We start from the raw sequence: 22,491 nt of genomic DNA, 5'->3' as shown, positions 1-22,491 counted from the left end.
TTTTGTTTTTCCCTTTTCTTCCTTTTGAATTAACTGGCTTCTTGGCTGGATGTTTTCAGCTTCTTTCCTGGCTGCGAACTTTTCCCCGATTGTTTTCCTTTTACAACAGGGGGAGAAAGTGCTCTGTGGTCCGAGGCGAGCCGTGAAGTTGCGTGTGCGTGGCAGGGTGCGTGGCAGGATGTGCGTGCGTGTGTAACCCGAGCCGCCCGATCTGTTTCGATCTGCGCCGCGGAGCCCTCCCTCAAGGCCCGCTCCACCTGCTGCGGTTACGCGGCGCTCGTGGGTGTTCGTGCCTCGGAGCAGCTAACCGGCGGGTGCTGGGCGACGGTGGAGGAGTATCGTCTCGCTGCTGCCCGAGTCAGGGCTGAGTCACCCAGCTGATGTAGACAGTGGCTGCCTTCCGAAGAGTGCGTGTTTGCATGTGTGTGACTCTGCGGCTGCTCAACTCCCAACAAACCAGAGGACCATCCACAAACTTAACCAACATACCCAAACCCGAGTTCACAGATGTGGGAGAGCTGTAGTACCCTGAGTGTCATCGACTGGGCCTTCTTATGATTGTTGTTTTAAGATTAGCTGAAGATCTCTGAAACGCTGAATTTTCTGCACTGAGCGTTTTGACAGAATTCATTGAGAGAACAGAGAACATGACACGTACTTCTAGCTCAGCACTGCTCCAACTACTGAAGCTGATTTTCAAGGCTACTTAAAAAAATCTGCAGCGTACAGTAATGGATTTCTGTGGTGTTTAAATTCTCCACAGATTGTATTGTAAATATTTTATGAAGTAGAGCATATGTATATATTTATATATACGTGCACATACATTAGTAGCACGACCTTTGGAAGTCGCAGCTCTTGCTTTTCGGGACTGAAGCCAGTTTTGCATGATAAAAGTGGCCTTGTTACGGGAGATAATTGTGTTCTGTTGGGACTTTAGACAAAACTCACCTGCAAAAAACTGACAGGCATTAACTACTGGAACTTCCAAATAATGTGTTTGCTGATCGTTTTACTCTTCACATAAATATTTTAGGAAGTGTATGAGAATTTTGCCTTCAGGAACTTTTCTGACAGCCAAAGACAGAACTTAACCTCAGCAAGCAAGATTCGAAGAAGATAGTCTCCACTTTTTAATGCACTAAGCAATCGGTTGCTAGGATCCCATCCTGGGTCGGAGGCCGATCCGCAGAACCAGAACGTTTTCCCCTCCTGGACTGTTAGTAACTTAGTCTCCCTCCTCCCCTAACCACCCCCGCCCCCCCCCCCACCCCCCGCAGTAATAAAGGCGCCTGAACGTGTATGTTGGTCTCCCGGGAGCTGCTTGCTGAAGATCCGCGCCCCTGTCGCCGTCTGGTAGGAGCTGTTTGCAGGGTCCTAACTCAATCGGCTTGTTGTGATGCGTATCCCCGTAGATGCCAGCACGAGCCGCCGCTTCACGCCGCCTTCCACCGCGCTGAGCCCAGGCAAGATGAGCGAGGCGTTGCCGCTGGGCGCCCCGGACGCCGGCGCTGCCCTGGCCGGCAAGCTGAGGAGCGGCGACCGCAGCATGGTGGAGGTGCTGGCCGACCACCCGGGCGAGCTGGTGCGCACCGACAGCCCCAACTTCCTCTGCTCCGTGCTGCCTACGCACTGGCGCTGCAACAAGACCCTGCCCATCGCTTTCAAGGTACTGGCCCGGAGAGGGTGGTGGGAGGACAGGCGGAGGCCGGCGAGGCCGGGGGAGATCCGCGAGGGCAGCGGCCAGGCGGGCGGGGCCGGATTCTGGAAAGGGGCCCCCGCAGCCCCGGGTCGGTCTTCCTAGCTTGGGATGTGGGGGATGCTGTGTTGCCGTGGCGACCCTCGGGAGGCACTCGTCTCAGCTTTTTGGGGCGGCCTCCTAGGAGGGCTGAAAACATCAGGGTTTCCCCAAAGATATCCACTGGGAGCCGGTCGGGACCTCCCTGGCAGGGGCCTTAGCTTTGATACAAAGTAGGAAAAGTTATAACCCAGCCCGGCAGAGACAGCCCGTCTGCTAACTTACTGCTGCCCCTACCGCTGGATTAACACCCAAACCATTTTGTCTTCCTCAGATGAAAGGATCAGGAAATAAAATAGTAAGACTTTTCTGCCTTCAAGTCAGTGAAAAGAAACTAACAAGGGAAACTGTCAGGGATTTTTTTTTCCTTTTCTCTAACCGCCCTATAGGAATTAGCATGTCCAAAGTCCACAGCGGGCGTAGTTAAGTTTGCACAAGTTTTCTGAAGAGTTCTCTGAGCTTTTTAGCCTGCTCCTGCCAGAAGCCGCAAGTATCGAATCTTGTTTCTTTTCCCGGAACCGTTCTGAATGCTATCATCAGCTCACCTAGATTAAGCCCGGGGTAGCGAAAGGTGACGAGGCTGTTTTCGGAGAGCCAGGGGTCCCAGCGGCCCGCTTTCCTGCTAGAGGAGAGGGGGCGGCGCGTAGCCAGAGACTTCAGCGCGGCGGCTCCAAAGATCTCCCTTCACTTTTCACCCCTGATCATCCCCAAAGCTTTGAGCTGCCTTTAAAAACCTTGACCTTCAACAGGGGTATGAAAACAACCCCAGGCGTTTCTAAACAATCACCCTACTACCCTAGCAGCAAGCAGTAGGAATTTAATTTCTGCAGTGGAGATTCTGTTTTGTCTTTGGTGGGTTTGAAAAGATGCGACTAAGTAAAATCAGTGCGGGTCATTTCCTGTTCATTTAAAGGGCGAATCAAGGCAGGTGGTTCCAAGTGTAAAGATAAGCTACTAAAAAAAAAGTTTAAATAATTGTCCCCTTTAAGGGGAGATTAATTTAATATAAGCTTTTAATAGTTCCAAGCCTCAGCTGGGTCTTGATCTTATTACAACGACGAATATTCACTTTTTAAAAAAGTATTGTTGCGGTTATTTTTATTAAGCTTTATACAGTTTCCACACTTAGATTGTGATTTCTAAAACAAAACGAAATTTGCGGTTGGCTGTGTCTATAGATTCGCCTCTTTTTCCACTCACTTTTCTAAAAGCAGTTTTTTTGTTTTGTTTTGTTTTTTAGTGGGGGTGGAAATGAGGAGAAGGAACGTGGTGGCTTGCTTGACTCTTTTTTCCTTCCCTCCGTTTACTTAGATTTGGGTTTGGGAGACCATTTTACTTTTAAATCATTCTAACCCTTTGCGTAAATGGACTCAGCGATGACTCTTTAGGGCACCCGCATTGAGAGGGGACCCAACAGGGTTGGGCCATGGGGTCACTATCAGATAAAGAGCAGAGGCAAGACGGGCTGATAACCACCAAAGGCCATTAAAACCTGGCTGCCCCAATGCACTAGGGCTCTAAGAGATTTGTGGCTTCCTTTGGAGGGGGGGAAATCAGGGTCTCTTCTGAACTCCCTCCTCTGCCAGGGAACCCACACTCAAATATATCAAAAGACTAAATGATTAATAAATAATCTTCAGGAATTGGAGCAATTCAGAGTCTCAAGCCATTACATGAAAGTATTTATTTTCTTCTAAAAAATGAAAAATTATACATATTGCTTTTATGAGCTGTCAGAATTCTTTCTAGCAGAAACCATAATAACCATAGAGTTTCCTTTTTAAAATGACTTTTGGCAATTCACTTAAAAACAATTAATTTGTTTTATTGAGTGATAATCTATAGGCCACTAAAAATCCAAATACAGATCTCTTGAAAAAAGTTCAAGCAGATCCCCTGAGAACATTTAGGGGAAAGGAAAGGATAGCAGAGAAATCAGACCATTTGATTATTGTCTGTCACCACCCCAATCCTCATAAAAAGAGGCTTCTTCCTGGAGGAGACCTGCTCACTGCATAACTAGAAGAGTAGACAAAATGTTCAGTGAGACAGTAAACGTGAAGGGATAAAATGTTAGGGATAAAAGCAAGTAAAACATCAAAACCTGCCTACATCCCGGGCTCATTTAGTGTGTGTCCCTGGCTTCACTCTATCTGCCCACCCAACCACCTCCCAAGCAGCTTCAACAGAAATTATTACTTTAAAATTTGGATCTTAAATAAGCCGCAGGCAACCTCCCTAGGAAGTTAACCAGTAAATAATTATTATATTCCCTATGGTAAAGAGAAGCAAATGTGAAACAATGATAAGGCCTGATGATATTGATGAAAAGAGCATTGAAGGCCTTCTTAGGAATCTCCTGAAGTTCTGTAGGTAAATCTTCTACATCAATCTTCTGAACTAAAGAGAGATTTAAAATTATGAATTTTCTTTAAAATAGATTACAATAACCCTACTTGCTTATTTTGAGCCCCAACCTCTTCTCCCCCTACTCCTTCCCTCCCATGGAACACCTTTATTTTTTACAGTATGAGAGATACATGTTTTTTACTACTAAGAAAACCTTAAGTTTGCTGTGTGTTTTGCTGTACTTACAGAATTAGCCTAAAAAGCTGTTTTGATGACTTAGGATGTATTTGGTAATACCATGGTGTTATAGCTTGTTCAGGCCCTGGTACACCAGAGTCCAAAGACGTAAACATGCCTTCAGCAGGGAAGTTCAGAGGTCTTGGATTCTGATGATAATATTCTTTTCATAAAAAGGAAATAAGTAATATTTTTGTCGGCAAGATCACAGTCCCTAGCTATGCCTTAAATATCATCTCAGCTGAATTCTGTGTTCCACTCCACAGCCTTCTTTGCAACACTGGAAGGTTAACGGATTTGAAGTAAATGAATTGTAACTGTAATTTCAACCTAATTAGAATTGGTTTAAAATGCCAGTTTGGACTGTGAACAGGCTAGCCAAAAACAGTATTGGGAGGTCCATGTAATATAGAAGAGAGTTGATATTTGGCCCAACTTCCTGATACTTTAAAAACAGAGAAGTAAAACAAAATATGAGATATCTTTGGCCAGCAAGTCCCTTCTTGCCTGTTTGGTCTGTGTTAAAATGTAAATGTTTGTGTTTCCTTACCTATTGTTTATAGCTTTTCATTCCAGTTGTTTCTTTTTTCTATTTGAAGTTAGATATTTTTACATTCTCTCCGTATTGCCCATCAGTGACAAAACCTGTATCAAATTAGCACGCATGTTAGTTTTAAATTAAAAAAAAACTTTTTAAACCTGGCTTAAGTATGCTTGTTAACAATTGGACGATATACAGTATTAATGAATTGCCCTGGATTTAATAGTTCCCCTTTACCCACCCCCCTCCACCAAAAAAAAAATGCCTCAGAGATCAATACAAGGCCAAGTAAATGATATGTAGGTGCCCAAATATGGTTGATTCTGCTGCATTTAAAAAAAAAAGAGGAGTGGGAGTTAAACTTCTAATTTTTTTCTTCTTAAATTCCAACATCAACAGCCTTTTCTTATTTAGCCTCCATGATAATTTTATTCTATGTTTGTTTCGACTTGGCGAAGGTCTCCTGAATTTGCCAAATTACCAATGAGGATAGTATTGGAAAGATGAGAGAGGCACAAGCTTGGAGCACTGTGAGGGGAACAGCAGTAGGAGGCAGATAATTCAGAATACACTCCTGTAGTTATAAAGGAAGATTTATTTATTTTCACCTTTTTACAGATCCAGACCCAACAATGAGTTATTCAGTTTGAAACCCACGTAGTGGAGGCAGTCTCTGTATACCTGCTGAATGTTGAGTTGACAATAGAGAAGCCTGGGTTACCACAGGGAGAGGAGGATGAGGAAGTAAAAATATGTGTTCAAAGAGGGCATTTCAACACTGTGAGCTAACTTTACAACGGGAAGTGAAAATCATGAAAAAAAAGGGGAAAATTTGTTGTGAGAGACTAAAAAGAGCAAAATAAAGCAAGCCCATTTTTCGGGAATAGAAAAAAAAACAGTAGCAATAACCAAATAACTGATCAGGGAGATTTATTTCAGTGATATATTTTTAAAACAAAAAGGGAATTGTCGTATCACTGCTCTTAATTAAATGGCAACAAACACACTTATAATGGGAACTAAATAGCTAATTAGAGGGTGCTTGGGGAATAAATAGCAGAGTTTTAAAATCTCCTATATGGAAAACATGTCCAACAATTGGAGTGAAAGGATTAAAAAGAGAGAAAAGGCCCAGACCTTGTTTGGCAGTGCAAGTTGGATAAAATAGAGGAAAATGCCTCCCTGCTTCTATGAGACTAGATTATCCTGGTGTAGTCTTGGGGTTGGAAGTATGTTCATCTCTCATAGTGAGTTAGTTCGTGTTCTGTGCCACAAGGACTGAAGCAGTTCTAATGAATAAAAACAATGGATAGTCATCTGGAGGCCACAGGGAAAGGGTGATGGCTAAGCAGATCATGAAAATGGGAATCTTGAGAAACATGACTTCGATATCATACAAGTGAGTCTGTGGCAGCCTTTTTTACATATAGAAAAAGAGGCCTGAAAATATATACTACAAAAAATTATGTAGCAGTTATTAAGGTAAAAATTGGGAAGTAGGAGGCAGAGGAAGGAGTGATAACACTAAATTAAGGAATGCTTTACTGTTACCAATTCAAAAACAGCAACCAAAAATGATGATGTAATTGGAATGAGTAATATAAATGTCACTACTGACTTTACCGTAAACAATGTCAGAAATGATCAGAATAAATACAGCTTGGGGCATTTCGATTTGAAATTGTATGACTGCTTTGAAAAATAGAAACAAAGGAAATACAGCCAATAGTAAATGTCTAGACCAAGACAAGAGTTTCTAGAAGGCCTAAATGATAGCCAAGAAATTGATACTATTGTACAAAGTCTCTTTAGGTCATGCTTTTCAGAGTATTTTACTTTGAAATTCATTTTCTTAATTACCTGAGTATAAAAACATTTATCTACCAGTTTTCTCCAATAGCCCTGATAAGACTTCGTACTTACTCAGTTACATTAAATAAATTCCTGGTCAAGATCAGCTGGGCTAGCAGAAAACCTCAGGCATCTGTGAGGACATGAGTTTACACATGTTGAGACTCACAGATACAAAAATGCAACCCAATTCCACCCCTGAATTGAGGGGAGTGCATAGAAGTGAATGTCCCGTCTTTCTGAGGTCTGTTGATTTTGTAATTAGTAAACGAAGGGTGCATTTCTGATTTTTTTTTTTCTTGTGTGCTAGAATTCATTGCTAGTAAAACTCAAGATAATAGCAATGAGTAGGAGGTATCAAAGATGAACTGTAGAGGGACAGTTTAAGTTACTTAAGAATCGTCAGCAAGATGAAATCTACTTTTAGCAGAAATTGGGTTTTTTTGTGTTTTTTTGTTTTGTTTTGTTTTCTAAAAGTAAAGTCTGCACCTTGTTCAGCCTGTTAGTGGAGGTCTGAGCAAGTAAAAGATGGGTTAGATTATAAACTTACAAACACAGGATGTTCTGTTTCTCAAATGGGAGAAATTAAGAAGAGATGATTGTATTCAGGAGACGGCATAGCTACTCAAAATCCTTGATATCTTGCTATGGTTAGTCTTGTTCCAACTGTGCTATGTGACCTACTATGGCTTTATGAGGTAAATTTAGTATATGTGTCACTATTTGAAAATTTACATATAGTTATACATAATGTGTTAGGTTGGTGCAAATGTAACTGCAGTTTTTGGAGTTAAAAATTGCAAACACTGCAATTACTTTTGCACCAACCTAAAATATAATAAAAAAGTGTCTTCTCTTTATAACTTCTCTGTTGTTTTGCTTAAGTTATCATTGCTATTCCTCTGCAACCTAGAAAAAATCATTGAATATACATTTAATTTTAGAAATAATCACTACACAAATGCCCTAAAAGTGTATGTATAACATCCCTGATGTCTGCATTTGTCCTTTGACTGGTGTTTAGGTGGTGGCCCTAGGGGATGTTCCAGATGGCACTCTGGTCACTGTGATGGCCGGCAATGATGAAAACTACTCGGCTGAGCTGAGAAATGCTACCGCAGCCATGAAGAACCAGGTTGCAAGATTTAATGACCTCAGGTTTGTCGGTCGAAGTGGAAGAGGTACGTTATCTGTCAAAACTATGCTTGAAACACGTTTCATGGCAACAAACCCACATTTCAAAATTCTAGTGATTTCTGTGGTGGAATCCCTAGAAACTCGGTCTGTCTTAACATTCTTATTGCTATGTCAAGCTCTTAAAAATATTTATTTGAAGTTTAATATTTTTAGCAGAATCTCTATATTATTGCTTTATGTTACTGAGTGGATTTAAGACTGATTTGGAACATGCAGCGTAGGAATTGTGAATTTCAAAGAAACGCCTGAGATTTTTACTAAAATGCAAAAAATATAAAACTGACTTTAATGAAACTAGGATTATACAATTACAATGAGGATTCTCTCTTGAATAACAATACAAAAGCTATTTAATGGAAACTGTTGACTTATGATCTGTGGGCTATCTGTGAAAAGTGACAGAGTTTCGAATGACCACTTCTAATAATTTTAGGGATTTCTAGTGTATGATGTTGAAACATGGTTTCAAGCAAGCTTACCTTTTTAGAAAAAGACATGAAGAAATAATGTTAGTACCATTGATGGCAGTATGATCTTCCTGTTGTATTTCTTTTCAATGCCTTATTTAGGAGGAGGGGTTGGGCCTGGTTAGCATTTTAGATACTAATAATATTAGAGACTGGATTATCCAAGAAATTGTTGCATTACTTCAGCTCCATGTGTGGTTTTATTTTTCCTTGCCTTTAACCCATTATCAAAGCATTAGAGCAGAAATAGGAATCTTGGCTTATTGTAATTTTTTCTGGTTTCCAATTATTTTCAAGTATTATGTTTTCTTTACATTGTAAGAACCAAATCATATTTTATAAATAGCAACAAGTACTAAAAGTTTAGCTGAGGGAGGTAAGATAGTTTTTTAAACTCATTTTTTGTAATATAGTACCGATTAAGCTTACAAATAAGTTATTTCAAGTATAATAAAAAGACTTATGGTAAATACCTAAATAACAGTAATAGTTCTCATATTGAAAAAAATGGAAGCACCAATCAAACAACATTTAAAATAAGAGAAATTATTACTCTTTAAAAAGGCATTTAAAAACAAGAAAATCTCAGTTCTCGGAGAATTTGATTAGTCAGAAAGGAGAAAGGGGTAAATGTGAGTTGATTATTTTGGTGATTATTTTTGCTATCCTAGCTATCTGGAGCATTTTCATAATAGAATCATAGCTGGAGAAAATAAAAAATTTATATAATGTGATCGAAAATATATATTCATAGTACTATATTAATAATAGGGTAATGCAAAGAAAATTATATCCACTTTTTGAAAGCATGAGTGATGCTATAAGATATAAAAGCATAAGTCATTAAATGGGTTCACTTGTTGTATTAAAAGTCCCCACCTTTCAGTAAATGGAATTTGCATTATGATTCAGAGATGTGTGTCTAGAAAACATCTTAAAGGCTTCGGATGAGTAGCTGGCAGAGTGGGTGAGAAGCCAATAAAAAACAAACGCCCCACAGCCTGGTCCATGCCCATCGGCCTAGCTAACTCTCTTAATTCAGCTCTTGTGGATTTCTGCTGTTAGGAATCAATAGCTAAGTACCATTGAATTGCTTTTCTGGAGAAAGTGTTATCATCATACTATGCATCTGTGTGGGTCTTCAAGTTAGGTTTTGGTCATAAAAGTTTAAAAAACTATTTAATGATCCGTGCCAGTGACATTTTCCCACAAGAAGTTCAGTAGTGGCTTTCCGGCAACGCACAGTAAAACAGTGATAATAAAAAAATGAGATTTTGAAAGCAGCGTGCTTTCTTTTCTGGCATTGATGGCTGATCTTGCATCCCTCATTGGCCGTTTCTGTTTTGAGTGGGTGACTAATAGGTGCTTGTGTTTACTTGGGTAACAGTGAACTGTTTCCCCAAGGTGTGGAGTGTTTGCATTTGGCTGCAGGATTCGTGCCAGTATGCCCTTGAGTTTGCATAAACCCCAAAAAGTAAAATAGCTGCAACCAAGGCTGGGCTGTCTTCCCGTACTCTGGAATGAGAAAATTAATTGAAATGCCATAAACAGACAATATTTTGAACAGACTCTCCTTCCCACCAGTGATAATAAGCAATAAAAAATACGGGAACCCTAATGGAACATTTGACCCAATTGTAATTACTGTGGATATGAATATTGTTGGTCTTGAGATGTATATATATGTGTGTGTATATATATATATATATTTTTTTTTTTTTTTTGGTCAGCGCTACAAAACTAAATGAGCTATCTGAAGGCCCGATTTGACTCTGTCTCATAATTTCTTTCCATAGTCATAAAATATAATTTGATTTTTCTCTTTCAAGTGTAAGTGTCAACACCAAAGCCTGCCAGATTTTTTTCTTTCTTTTTTCTTCTTTTTTTTTTTTTTTTTTTTTTTTTTTTGCAATTTGCTTCCCATTAGGAAGAGAGCAGATCATTCTGACTAATTTTAACAATTAGTCTTAATCTTCCTCACTGAATCTTACCTTTAAAAGTTTCATTACGTTTTATTAAGTGATCTTAAGACAACTGTTTCATTTTCTGTTTTTGAAAATGTGCTTGAAAATATACCCTTGGCATGAACACACCACGCCATGGCTCAGAAGGCCCTGGCTCTTGGCTCATCCAAACTTTCAGTGCCAATTTTGAATTCTGTCAAAAGCCACCAGTCTGATGGATTCTCCAAGGGGCCTAGTACGTGGTGCAAAATGAAAGGTAGAAAAAGAAGTTCTCTTTCTGTGACCAGCTGCCAGTCCATGGGGATTGTAAACCTCATAGAAACTGCCAGAGGTTGAACATGGAAGGGTTTTTCTCTGTTCTACAAAACGGATCTATCTGGGCGCTGGCTGCCATCCAGGATCACAGCTCCTAACCTCGGGTTCATTCCGTAACTGGGAAAACCTGCCTGTCCGGCTTTGACGGCCTCGCTGGCTACACTGGCCCTGTAGAAGCCTGAACCTTCTCTCTTTTCTTCCATTCCCTCCTTTTTCTCCCTGGCAGTTTAAATCTTGGTTCAGAGTGTATCTCACCCTTGGAATGTTTCTCTCTTTGATTCAGTATCTCCATGTAAATCGACCGCTCCTTTACAAAGGAGGAAGAGATAGCAGCTCCCAGGAGATGAGGGTTAGGGAGCTCTGGGGACCGGGCTGAACTCCGCAGGTCATGTGAGCACAGAGGTTGTTCAGAATAATTCACATTTTAGCCAAATGGACTGGGACTCCATGACACCCCCAAAAAATTGAAGTTCAGGGTCAAAAGGAATTCTCTTGTGTGAAACTAATTCACTGAGCAGCTTATATCAGTTTACATCTGCAGTTGAGGCAAGTGCTACATCACCTGCCACCTTTAGAATGACAAGAAAGTGTATCATGGCTTCAGCTGAGAGAAATTTAAGAAATTTTAGCAATTGGTATTCGGGCACGGTGGCTCACATCTGTAATCCCAACACTTTGGGAGGCCGAGGTGGGTGGATCACCTGAGGTCAGGAGTTCAAGACCAACCTGGCCAACATGACCAGCCTGGTCAACATGGTGACACCGCCATCTCTACTAAAAATACAAAAAATTAGCCAGGTGTGGTGGCGGGCGCCTGTAATCCCAGCTACTCAGGAGGATGAGGCAGGAGAATCGCTTGAACCCAGGAGGTAGAGGTTGCAGTGAGCCGAGGTCGCGCCACTGCACTCCAGTCTGGGCAACAAGAGCAAAACTCCATCTAAAAAAAGAAAAAAGAAAAAGAAATTTTAGCAATGAAATCTGTGACTGCTTCATCCCAGTTGGAGTACTTAATCAGTCAGAGAATAACTGATCAATCAGGAAATACAGCTTTAGTAATTTCATTTCAGAACCAAAGAAGAAATCTCTCCAGCTGCTTTATCAGCTGCATTGTTGCTACATGAGGAAAGATGGTCTACTGCACATTTCTTTCTAGTTTTTTCTTAGAATATGATTTTTAATCTTTGGGGAACATCATAGATACTTTTGAAAATCCTTTGGAAGGCTTTTTCCAAGGACAAAAAAAAAAAATGCAGATGTTCACTTACACACAGAATTACATATATCATTTCAGTTTCTAGGCTACCAGAACTCATTTATGGACCTTCTGGGGGTCCACGGACCCTAGGCCAAAAATTTGTGAATTTGGAACTTTGCATTGATCGTGGAGGGCCAGCTTAGCCCTATGCCGCATATAGTAGACACCTGAAAATGAATAAATACATGTACAAATGAGCTAGACATTTTCTTGACCCTGTGCTGTTTTGGTAACACCTGTGTTTTTGTTATCGCCGGGGTCTGGTTTGTATAATTAAGAAAGTAGATCTCCTTGAAACCACTGGCCAGGCCTTTGGATGGCCATCAGGTATGCCCACATATCATCACGGGTAAAGGGGAGGGGGCCTATTCTGTCATTGAAAGGACAGTCGCTTCCCTCGTACCGTGTCCACACCCAGCCCTGTAAGGCCAAGTGTTCTGTGGCCTGTCAGGATGGCGTTGAGTTTCTTGGCGGAATTTGTGTTTACACTGACCTCCCTGGCAGCTTTAATCTTGCCCACTTTCAAAATAGTATCGTTTCCCAACACATTTATACAATGAAATTCCTTCGGTATGTTCTTGCTGTGAATATCTTCCCAGACATAATATTTATCCTGTCACAATCTGGGTTATTGCATATTTGTGTAATGTTAGTTGCTTAAGGCATTTTCATTCTTAAATTATTCTACATTATTTGGGGTAAAGTGTGGGAGGTTGCCCTTCAGGTGAGTGGAAGACTGTGGTCAAGAGGAAGAGAAGGTACATTTAGGGAAGGATAAACGGTACTGATATTCTAAACAAAGAGACATGGCTTGGCTTTATGTAGCGGTTGTTACCAAGAGATGATGTGAATGACTCGCAGTATTATCGTAGGATCCAAGTCCTTCTCTATTCTATTAACAGATTCATATAATAGAGGAAGGAAAAATTCATCTGACCACCCCAGAGTTGTTTCACAGGTAATGTTCATGGTATAAACTGGCAGTCAGATCTCCTGGAGAGAATATAAGGAAAAGACATGAGTTATATTAAAATCAACTCTCCCATTTTCCCACTTTCTTCTGTTACATACTGATCTACACCTTAAAATAATATATATATACTGAAATCTGTATTCAGATCTCATTGCAAGCAAACATAGATGAATAAAGACCCAGTCTCTGATATACCAAGCCTCAACCAGCCCTAACAAATGCTGCTTTTCGACAGGCAGGTCAAAAGCTTGCCTCCATGATCTGATGTAGAATTCATCTCTAGAGACCAAGTTTCTCATTCGGTTTCACATTTGCCAATAAAAGGGTAGCAACACTTTCCTAAAGCAAACCCTGCCCTGCTTAAAGCCTGGGGTGGCCCAGTCATGGTAAGGACCAGCAGGAAAAGCTTTCTTGAAAACTGCTTGTGCTTGCAACAAGCAGTTTCGCAGTTGATCCCTTCATAGTTTTCTTGCTGATTTTATGAAGTGTCAGGCATTGCTGATGGTGTCACACAGCTTTTTTAAATTGAGGTTATTTGTATGAACAATATTTTACAGTTTGATGGGCAGAAGCTGTACTTCTCTCCACCCACCCTCAACCCCTTCCTTGCCAGCCGGCTTGTGTTTGGTGGAGGCATTTCTTTTTGGTCGGGACAGAAGACTATCAATCAGAAAGTGCCTGCAAGAGAAATAATGGTTGAGTGATTTTTAGAGCTTCCTGTTTCAGCAACAAGCATTATAGACATAAACAGTGATCCAGCCAACGGCTGCAACCCTGCTCTGGTTCTAATAAATCAGTTTTGTATTTTCTTTTTTGTGCTGGTTGGCAAGGGGCAGGAGAGGGTGGAGAAGGCTGGCTAAAGAAGAACATATTCTGTGTTTCTGGTTTTTTTGTTTTTTTTTTTTAAGGAAAAATTACTTGTTGACAAGGAGAGATGGTGTACTGTCTTTTTTTTTTTTTTTTTTTTTTTGAGACAGAGTTTCCCTCTTGTTGCCTAGGCTGGAGTGCAGTGGTGTGATCTCAGCTCACTGCAACCTCCACCTCCCAGGTTCAAGCGATTCTCCTACCTCGGCCTCCCAAGTAGCTGGGATTACAGGCATCCACCACCACGCCTGGCTAATTTTGTATTTTTAGTAGAGACGAGGTTTCACCATGTTGACTGGGCTGGTCTTGAACTCCTGATCTCGGGTGGTCCACCTGCCTTGGCCTCCCAAAGTGCTGGGATTACAGTCGTGAGCCACCGTACCTGGCCGGTGTACTGTCTTATGGCTGTTTTCTTTCTGTAGATGATTATGACACAAGTTCAGATCAGTAAAGAGATGTTTATGAATAACCATATACTGTCAATATGGGGAGAGTGTGTGCTTTTGAAGGCTTCATTGATTCTTAGCCAGTGGAGTGTGTGTGCGTGTGTGTGCGCGTGTGTGCAAGGGGGGGAGAGAGAGAGAGAGAGAATGAGAATATCCATACTTCCATTGAGAGACTTCTTGGGCCAAATTATCTTTGAGGACTAAATTCATGCTAATAACATCTTCTCATCTAAAGCCCAAATAAAGCAATTAATGGAAATTAATAAGTGAGCAGTGTGGATTTAATGAGCTGCCTATGAATACTATGACATGTGCTCGTTTTGTCGGCTTCCTGGCGGGGCATGGGGACAGATCGCAGCACTTCAACGTCTGTATTTATAAACATGCATTCCTGGACTTCAGGCAGCGCGCATACTCCATCATTGGTTCTGCTGTGAGTCCTACATTCAACGGAGATGTATTTTGATCTCTGTTGAAGGCAGAGCAATCGACGGCATTCAGTTTGCACTGCACTGATTTGGGATTCCAGTACATTGCCCAGTCCCTGTTAGTCTATATTGGGCAGCATGTCCCATTCAGGAGCTCCATTTGACGTCACCGAACTTTCTCCAATGAAGGTGTCAGGCAATTGAGGTCCATAGAGGAATCCCAGCAACTTCCTTTGAGAGGCTCACGGCCATTCTGCTGCTAGACTGAAAATGTGTTTCCTCTGATTTCCTTAGTGAGGAAGCATTCATTTAGGAGCAATTTAAACTGTGTTTTTCTCAAAGAAGATGTAAGTACATTTCCTGTTTATTTTTCAACTTAGATTAATTTGGGCTTTTACCTTGAGATTTAAGACCATCATTAAGAATGTATGGGCAGGGCCATCTGCAGAACTACCCCACCTCCCCCATCACCTATCCCAAGGACGTGCCTGTCCAGTTAATAGGAGGGCTGGCCAGCACTCTGGGGTGGTGTGTGGCCCTAATTGAGTCACCGTATGCAAACCAAGGTAAATCACAGGAATATGGGCAGATTGAGCGTAATTGGTCATCTGTGTGCTCATCAGATCTCTGGAGGTGGAAACACTCCAGTTTGCTCAAGGCATTGGGTTGGGGTCTTTACAGATTTTTTTCCTTCATTCTATTTGAAACTATTGTATAGAGGATAGTCAGTATTAATCATCTATCTTTCTATCTATCTATAATTAATAAGGAGCTAGTCTAACTCACATCATAATAAGGCTTTGTCTGCCTCTTTAAATGGTGTGTCTCTAGTACCTAGGACAAATGTCCTGCCTTCATTATTCTATCTGAAACCTCTGGGCAGTTTATTATCAGTATCTTGTCTCCCTGCTTGTCAATTTTGATCATAATCTTGCTCAATGTTTCCCGGCTGGGGTGATTTGACTCCCAGAAGACATTTGGCAATCTCTGCAGACATTTTTGGTGGTCGTGTATTGGGTTGGGGAGTGCCGGTGGCATCTAGTAAGTAGAGGCCAGGGATCTACTAAACGTCCTACCATGAACCTGACGGCCTCCCCAACAAAGACCCAAATGTCAGTTGTGCTGAGATTGAGAAACTCATCTAGCTCCAGTCATGCGTGATCTCGCCCTGATCGTGCATAGGTTAATGTAAAATGTTTCCCTTGCCCCTTTTATTCTGACATTCTGCCTCCCTACAAACTTATCAAAATGTATGAAAAACTTATTTTAAATTTTATGAAAAACTTATTTTTAAAACATTGCACAGAATAAAAAATAGAGAACATCACTGAATATTAAAAGTTTTTTTTTTAAAGGAAAACAGCAGTGTTCTCTATGCATAGAATTGCACCATCCCCCTGGCCCCACTGACCCTGCCTGCTATCCTGGGTCAGGGATGTGCAGTGGCTGGAGGAGTGGCTGCAGGTGGGGGTGGTGCACACAGCAGGGCAGCTTCTCCAAGAAGGCTCCCCACTGTAGCCACCCCCTCATGAATGTCACACATGTGAGGTCCACGAGGACCGCAGAAACTAGAAAGCCCTCTGCCAGAGGCTCGCTGCTTTTCCCTGAATACTTCAGCAGAGAGGCCATGGAGCCACTGATCTAGGAATGGGAATTGATGTCAGTGGACAGTGTCTACTCATATTAAAAAAGTGATAAAGAGCCGGGCGTGCTGGCTCACACCTGTAATCCCAGCACCCGCCAAGGCAGGAGGATCATTTGAGGTCAGGAGTTTGAGACCAGCTTGGCCAACGTGGTGAAACCCCATCTCTATTAAAAATACAAAAATTAGCCAGGAGTGGTGGCACATACCTGTAATCCCAGCTGCTCTGAAGGCTGAGGCAGGAAAATTGCTTGAACCAGGGAGGCGGAGGTTGCAGTGAGCCGAGATTATGCCACTGCGCTCCAGCCTGGGCAACAGAGCAAGACTCCGTCTAAAAAAAAAAAAAAAAGTGATAAAAGCAAGGTCTTGGTGTGTGTCACTGACAGACAACTCCAAGACACCAAAATGGCTCAGTCTGCATACCCTAAATAAAAATGAAGGCACTACGTGGCAGGAGGGGAGACAGGACCAAGGTTTGTGGCTTTGCCGCCCACAGGATGGGCTTGCAGATGCCACCCGCAGACAGATGGCTGGGTTCCTCTGGAGCTTTATCCCACCTGCCCCAGCATGTCAGTTTTGCCATCACCTGTTTTTACACTGAGATTCAGGGCACGATGATTTGAAAACAAAAATCCGCAGGGAGACTCCCCTAGGTGTTCCCAGTGCATCAAGGTAGAGCCTGCTGCAGGTTGAGTTTCTGGAATAGGTCAGGCTGTGTCTGCTTTGTTTGTTTGTCCGTTTCCTTGCTTTTGTGCTGCATGGAGACCCTCACGCCTAATTTTCCTTCTCCGTGTATACATCTGCTTCCTTTAAGCTCCCTACAGTAGAGCAACGCTCCTAGATTCGACATAGAGATCACTTGTGTGTCATGTAATCTGTGACTAGTAAGCATTAACTATCCAAATGGGAGTTCGTGGACAGTGTCTGAGCCAGGGACTGCACAGAGCTCACGAGTTGCTGTAGGTGTGCTCTAGAGAGAAGGTCACTGGGGAAAAAGCTTGAAAACAGCTGTGGCATGCAAGGGTGTGTGTAGGAAAGGAGACCCAAGCACTGTGGAAAGGAAGATGTGCTCAGGAGCCCCGAGGAAGTGGGCTCACAGGAATTTTCCAAAATCAAGAGATCCAGCCTTTAACTAGAAAGCTCCAGGTGGTATCATGAGTGACATTAGATGATGCCTGATACATGGTCTGTGAATGAATGACTGTTCAGGACTGTTTGTTTTTTTGTTTTTGTTTTTTTTGAGATGGAGTCTCGCCCTGTCACCAGGCTGGAATGCAGTGGCGTGATCTCAGCTCACTGCAGCCTCCGCCTCCTGTGTTCAAGCAGTCCTCCTGCCTCAGCCTCCCAAGTAGCTGGGATTACAGGCGTGCACCACCACGCCTGGATCATTTTTGTATTTTTCATAGAGACGGGGTTTCACCACGCTGGCCAGGATGGTCTCGATCTCTTGACCTCGTGATCTGCCTGCCTCGGCCTCCCAAAGTGCTGGGATTACAGGCATGAGCCACTGTGCTGGGCCCAGGACTGTTTTGATGTTAGGCAGTGCAGCCTAGTGGTCAGCACGTGGACTTTACTGGCTTCCCCACTGTGTTTCAACTTGGGTGTAGCTGACATTTAGGGCCAGTTATTCTTTGCTGTGAGTGGCTTTCCTGTGCGTGGCTGAACATTTAACAGCATCCCTGGCCTCTACTCAGGGGCCACGAGCACCCACCCTCCTGGTTGTGACAACCAGAAATCTCTGAAGCCATTGCCTCCTGTCCCCTGGGGGCAAATCGCCCCTGGTTGAGAACCACTGGCTTGGAGCTATCTGTCCTTGAACTAGCTACTTGACCTGTCTAAGCCTGATTTTGCCCTTGTCTGTGGGAAGACAGAGGGACAATGAGGATTGATTACCTGAGACAAGACATAGGTTAGGAGTTGTTACTTTTTGCAGTGACACCAACACCATGGGGCAGACAATGGGGACTCTGTGAGTGCATAGCAAACAACAGCAAACAGCAACAACAACCAGAGGTCTGCTTTTTTTGTTTGTCTAAATGGGTGAGCTTCCAAGGAGGAAACACAATCCTTATCCTTATTTCAGGGCCCCATACGGTTCTGTGGTCGTGAAAGGGTTATATGCGGCAGGCCCTGAGATTCCTGTTAGCAATAGGAGAAACGAAATTAAATATGTACTGTAATTTGAAGCACTGCTTTTCATGGGAAAAGAAGTTCTCCCAACTCAGCCTTTCCAACTCTTTTGTCCAAACATTAATGGCATGCAAATATTTATGATTCATATGTGCCCCTTTTAATTCCCAATCGTATTTTAACAGTAAACACTTCATTTTAATAATGAAGCAGAATAATCCCTTTGTCCTGTCGCTGGGTTACACAGGCTGGCACCTGGCAGCATCACATTCTTCCTGAGCGATCATTGCTGCCTCCACCCAACTTGAAGGGGTTTTGTAGCAGTGCCACGGCAGCTCGCCTTGGACTACTTGAGGACTTCCGGATGTTCCACTGGAAGCCATTCTTAAGGTTGTGTCTCAGCATTTTCATAAATTGCAAGTGAACATCCATGCGTATTTTTCTCTTTTGGCCACATATAAGCTCAGCACTGGTTCATCTGGCTGTTACTTGGAAGGGTTCTTACTACACTACTATCTTGCATTCTGGCCAAATCCCTGAACTCTAGATTACACCGAACCCATTGTGTCCTATTTAATATTCCTTTGATTCGTAATGATGACATAGAAAACACACACATCTATTAGCGATGATTCTGTGAGTCCTAGAAAAGTAGCATAATGTAATATGAGAAGAGGGCACACCTGTAGGACTCAGATGTGCCGGCCTCAGTCTCCCCATCTGTTCAATAGGTTTAACAGTGCCTTTCATCTATGACTTATATCATCTATGTTAGGATGATAAAAGCGAGATGGTGTGTATGTAACTATACTTAGGAAGAAGAGCTATGGCCCCTCTTGATGATGTTCTTCCTTCTACAGCGAGAATCCCTGAGGGAGGAGGGGAGAGAGCAAGCCAGAGGCAGCATGGGTCTTGCTGAATTTGAAAAGTTGGGAACGATGCTGTTTTTCAGGGCCCACTCCTCGATGGCAAGGAATTTATATTCCTTGGTCCTGCTAAGGGCCTACTAAAATGAGAGTGCATGAGATAACAGCAGGCATTCCATAAGTATTCACAAGTAAATGCCTATGTAATAATAATATAATTACAAACTTTTATTGGGCATTGACCCTGTGATGGAAATATAGTACCTATTCCTGTTTTATTAGAACTCTCCCTCTGCCCCACCCCCCAAGGTCATTTACTAAGGGCATTTCTTTCATTCATTCATTTATCAGATATACATTGTGCACCTACTGTGTGCCAGGAACTGGGCTAGCATGAGAAATACGAAGGTCAGCCAAAGAGAACCCACAGCCTTGGGGGCTAGTAAGGAACATGGCAATTAAGTAGGCCATCCCTGTTGTGAGTAGATAACACATGATAGACGGGTGTGGCGGGAGCCAAGGCTCAGAGGTACAGAACCTGGTGAAGGTTCAGAGGGTCTCCCTGGACCACTTGTCATTCACTTGAGACCTGCAGGTGACAAGGAGACAAACCCAGTGGAGGCATGAAGAATCATGTCCCAGCAGAGAAAGCAGAGTGAGGAAGGAGCACCTGGCCTGTTGGGAGCTGAGAGATGCTCCAGTGGCGGTGGTTGGGGAGTGATGGCGGGGAGCCTTACAGAGAGATAGGGCGGGGATTGCCTTAACATCCACGTTGGGAATTTGGTCTGATCCTAATGAAATGGAGAACCACTTATAACTAACTCCAGATACAAATTGTGGAAAGATACTTGGCTTACAGTTTAAAGAATGGAAAGGACATTTGGAGGGTGCGTGGGGAGCTTAGAGACTCAACCAGAGACTGAAAGCTCTCCTTTCTCCTTTCAAGCAGCGCCAGGCATGTGTATATCCAGCTTGCAAGGACCCCATCTGGTAGATGGCACTGTACCTAGAAGTCATCTCCCACCTCAAGCTTGCCTCAAGCTTCCCTCTCTTCCCTCTCTACCTCCACACTCACCTGCCTTTCTTCCTACCTGCAGCGGCAGGTGCTGCAAGGCTGGTGAGCAGGAGCTGACGCCCCCCAAGCCTTCCTTCCCTGAAGAATGTCCATGCCTCAGGCCTCCCAGCTGCAGCTCCATGTGGCCTTGGGCTGTGTGTTTGAGGCACCCGGCTAGGGGCACTATCGGAATCAGGAGGAGGCCAGGCCCAGGAGGTCACTTTGGTCACTTGCCCTGTGTGACCCCAGCCCAAAGACACAGCCTGATGGATGAGTGAAGACTGGTAAATCTGGTGGCTGTCCTTGGGGGAAGCACAGGGCAGCAGGTGTGGCCTTGGTCTCCAGGGGGCTGCGAATTCAGGGTTTTGGGGTGTTTTGGTTAAAACTTGGTTCCCCAGCTGAGATCTTAGGGAACTGTGGTATCAAAAGGAAAAGGAAGATTAGAAAGGGAAAATGAAATCTCAGGAAAGGAAATGCAAGATTGCATGAGAACATCATGGTGTTTTGTGGGATAGGTGATATTCTGCCAAATAAAGAGGCCCGCCCCTCCACTCCTTTTGCAAACCTGAGCTTTTCCCCTGCCTGCAGTTGAGCCCAGCATACCTGTGCCTTGGAAAAAGCAAGCTATGCCTTCCAAGTGAAATTCGACGTTGTAAAGGACTGGCTGTCAAACTGAAAGTTTGCAGAGTGATTCATTGATTTTTAGAGACAGGGTCTTACTCTGTCACCCAGGCTGGAGTGCAGTGGCGTGATCTCGGCTCACTGCAACCTCCGCCTCCTGGGTTCAAGTGATTCTCGTGCCTCAGCCTCCCAAGTAGCTGGGACTGCAAATGTGTGCCACCATGCCCAGCTAATTTATTTTATTTTTTATTTTTATTTTATTTTATTTTATTTTTTATATTTTTGGTAGCAATGGGGTTTCACCAAGCTGCCCAGACTGGTCTTGAACTCCTGAGCTCTAGTGATCCTCCCGTCTTGGCCTCCCAAAGTGCTGGGATTACAGGCATGTGCCACCATGCCTGGCCTCATTTATCAAACTTTTCTTTATTGCCTCAGAATAGAAGATACAAAGATGAATAAAATGCTGTCCCTGTCCTCAAACAACTCATTTTCATAGAACATCTCCAGAGAAAATGCTTTGCATGTCTTCGGTTTTCTCCAAGTAAAACAGCTATTTTTCAAACAATCCATAATTCCAAACAAATGCCATTTCCATGGAAAACTGAGTTCTATATTCTAAGGACCTGATTTTCAGTCTGACTTTTGAGGGTAGTCCTGGTGCCAGTAGCTTAGGCCTCAAGTCTGCATTTTGCATGTGTGATGTGAGTGCGATTGGATCAAGCAATCTGCAAATACAGGCACTTTGCACACAAGTATATACAGTACGCCGACATCTTAATTCAATTCAGCATGGAGAATCAGGAAATTATGTGCAAGTTGAAGGATTTGAATCCCGTCCAGAAATCCCCAAATAAATTAATTATACAACTCCACTGTCAAAAATAGTGGCAAATGTTTGGGTAAGGAAATGGAAGAGGAGCATAAGCATGAATTTTGGCTGTTAGGTTGTTCCAGTGGAAAAGTGAGAAATCCAAATTAAAAATACTTCATAAAAAATACTCCAAATGCAGACTACTCCTGGAATCCGAGGGTACGTTAATTTTTATACTTAGTTATCCGCAATTAAAATTAGACCCAAAGCCATCTATTGTAAAAGGAGAAATCTCCCTGCAACCTTTCAGGATCTTGTGGGATTTCCTGAATTTGCAAAGAGCAGAACCTGAGCCTTCACTGACTCTCTTGGTTTTTAAAAGCTGCGATGTTTTTCTTTTATTTTTCCTTTCTCACTCTTTGGGCGTTTCAAGACTCTGGGCACAACTGGCTTTCCTGCAGACAAACACAAGAGTGAAAAGTGTTGCGATTGTGTTTCCTAAGGACTCTGAGCCCCCAGGGCAGACGGCTCCTTTGTGTCTGCAGCCTTCCTTTGCGTGACAAAGGGCAAGTTTCACATCCCCTGAAACTGTCCCCAAAAGAAGATGACTCATGCATACAGACCTACACTAAGGAGAGTGACAGGAACAGAGTCTGCTGCAGAGCCAACTCAGGTAGACCGG

General features: G+C 42.9%; 1 protein-coding gene across 6 annotated transcripts in view; it reads left to right on the top strand.

The window, feature by feature from the left end:
- The window catches only part of RUNX1 (RUNX family transcription factor 1), a 282,725-nt gene that overhangs the window by 181,893 nt on the left and 78,341 nt on the right, over window positions 1–22,491 (top strand). For all 6 annotated transcript variants that reach the window (XM_016938507.4, XM_063803643.1, XM_063803645.1 and 3 more), the window contains 2 exons: window positions 1,416–1,669; window positions 7,801–7,957. In XM_016938507.4, the coding sequence (XP_016793996.1) occupies window positions 1,416–1,669; window positions 7,801–7,957 (411 nt within the window). The remainder of the gene's footprint in view (window positions 1–1,415; window positions 1,670–7,800; window positions 7,958–22,491) is intronic.

Source organism: Pan troglodytes, chromosome 22 (assembly GCF_028858775.2).
Source record: "Pan troglodytes isolate AG18354 chromosome 22, NHGRI_mPanTro3-v2.0_pri, whole genome shotgun sequence".
Taxonomy (NCBI): domain Eukaryota; kingdom Metazoa; phylum Chordata; class Mammalia; order Primates; family Hominidae; genus Pan; species Pan troglodytes.
This window is presented reverse-complemented; position numbering and strand designations above follow the sequence as displayed.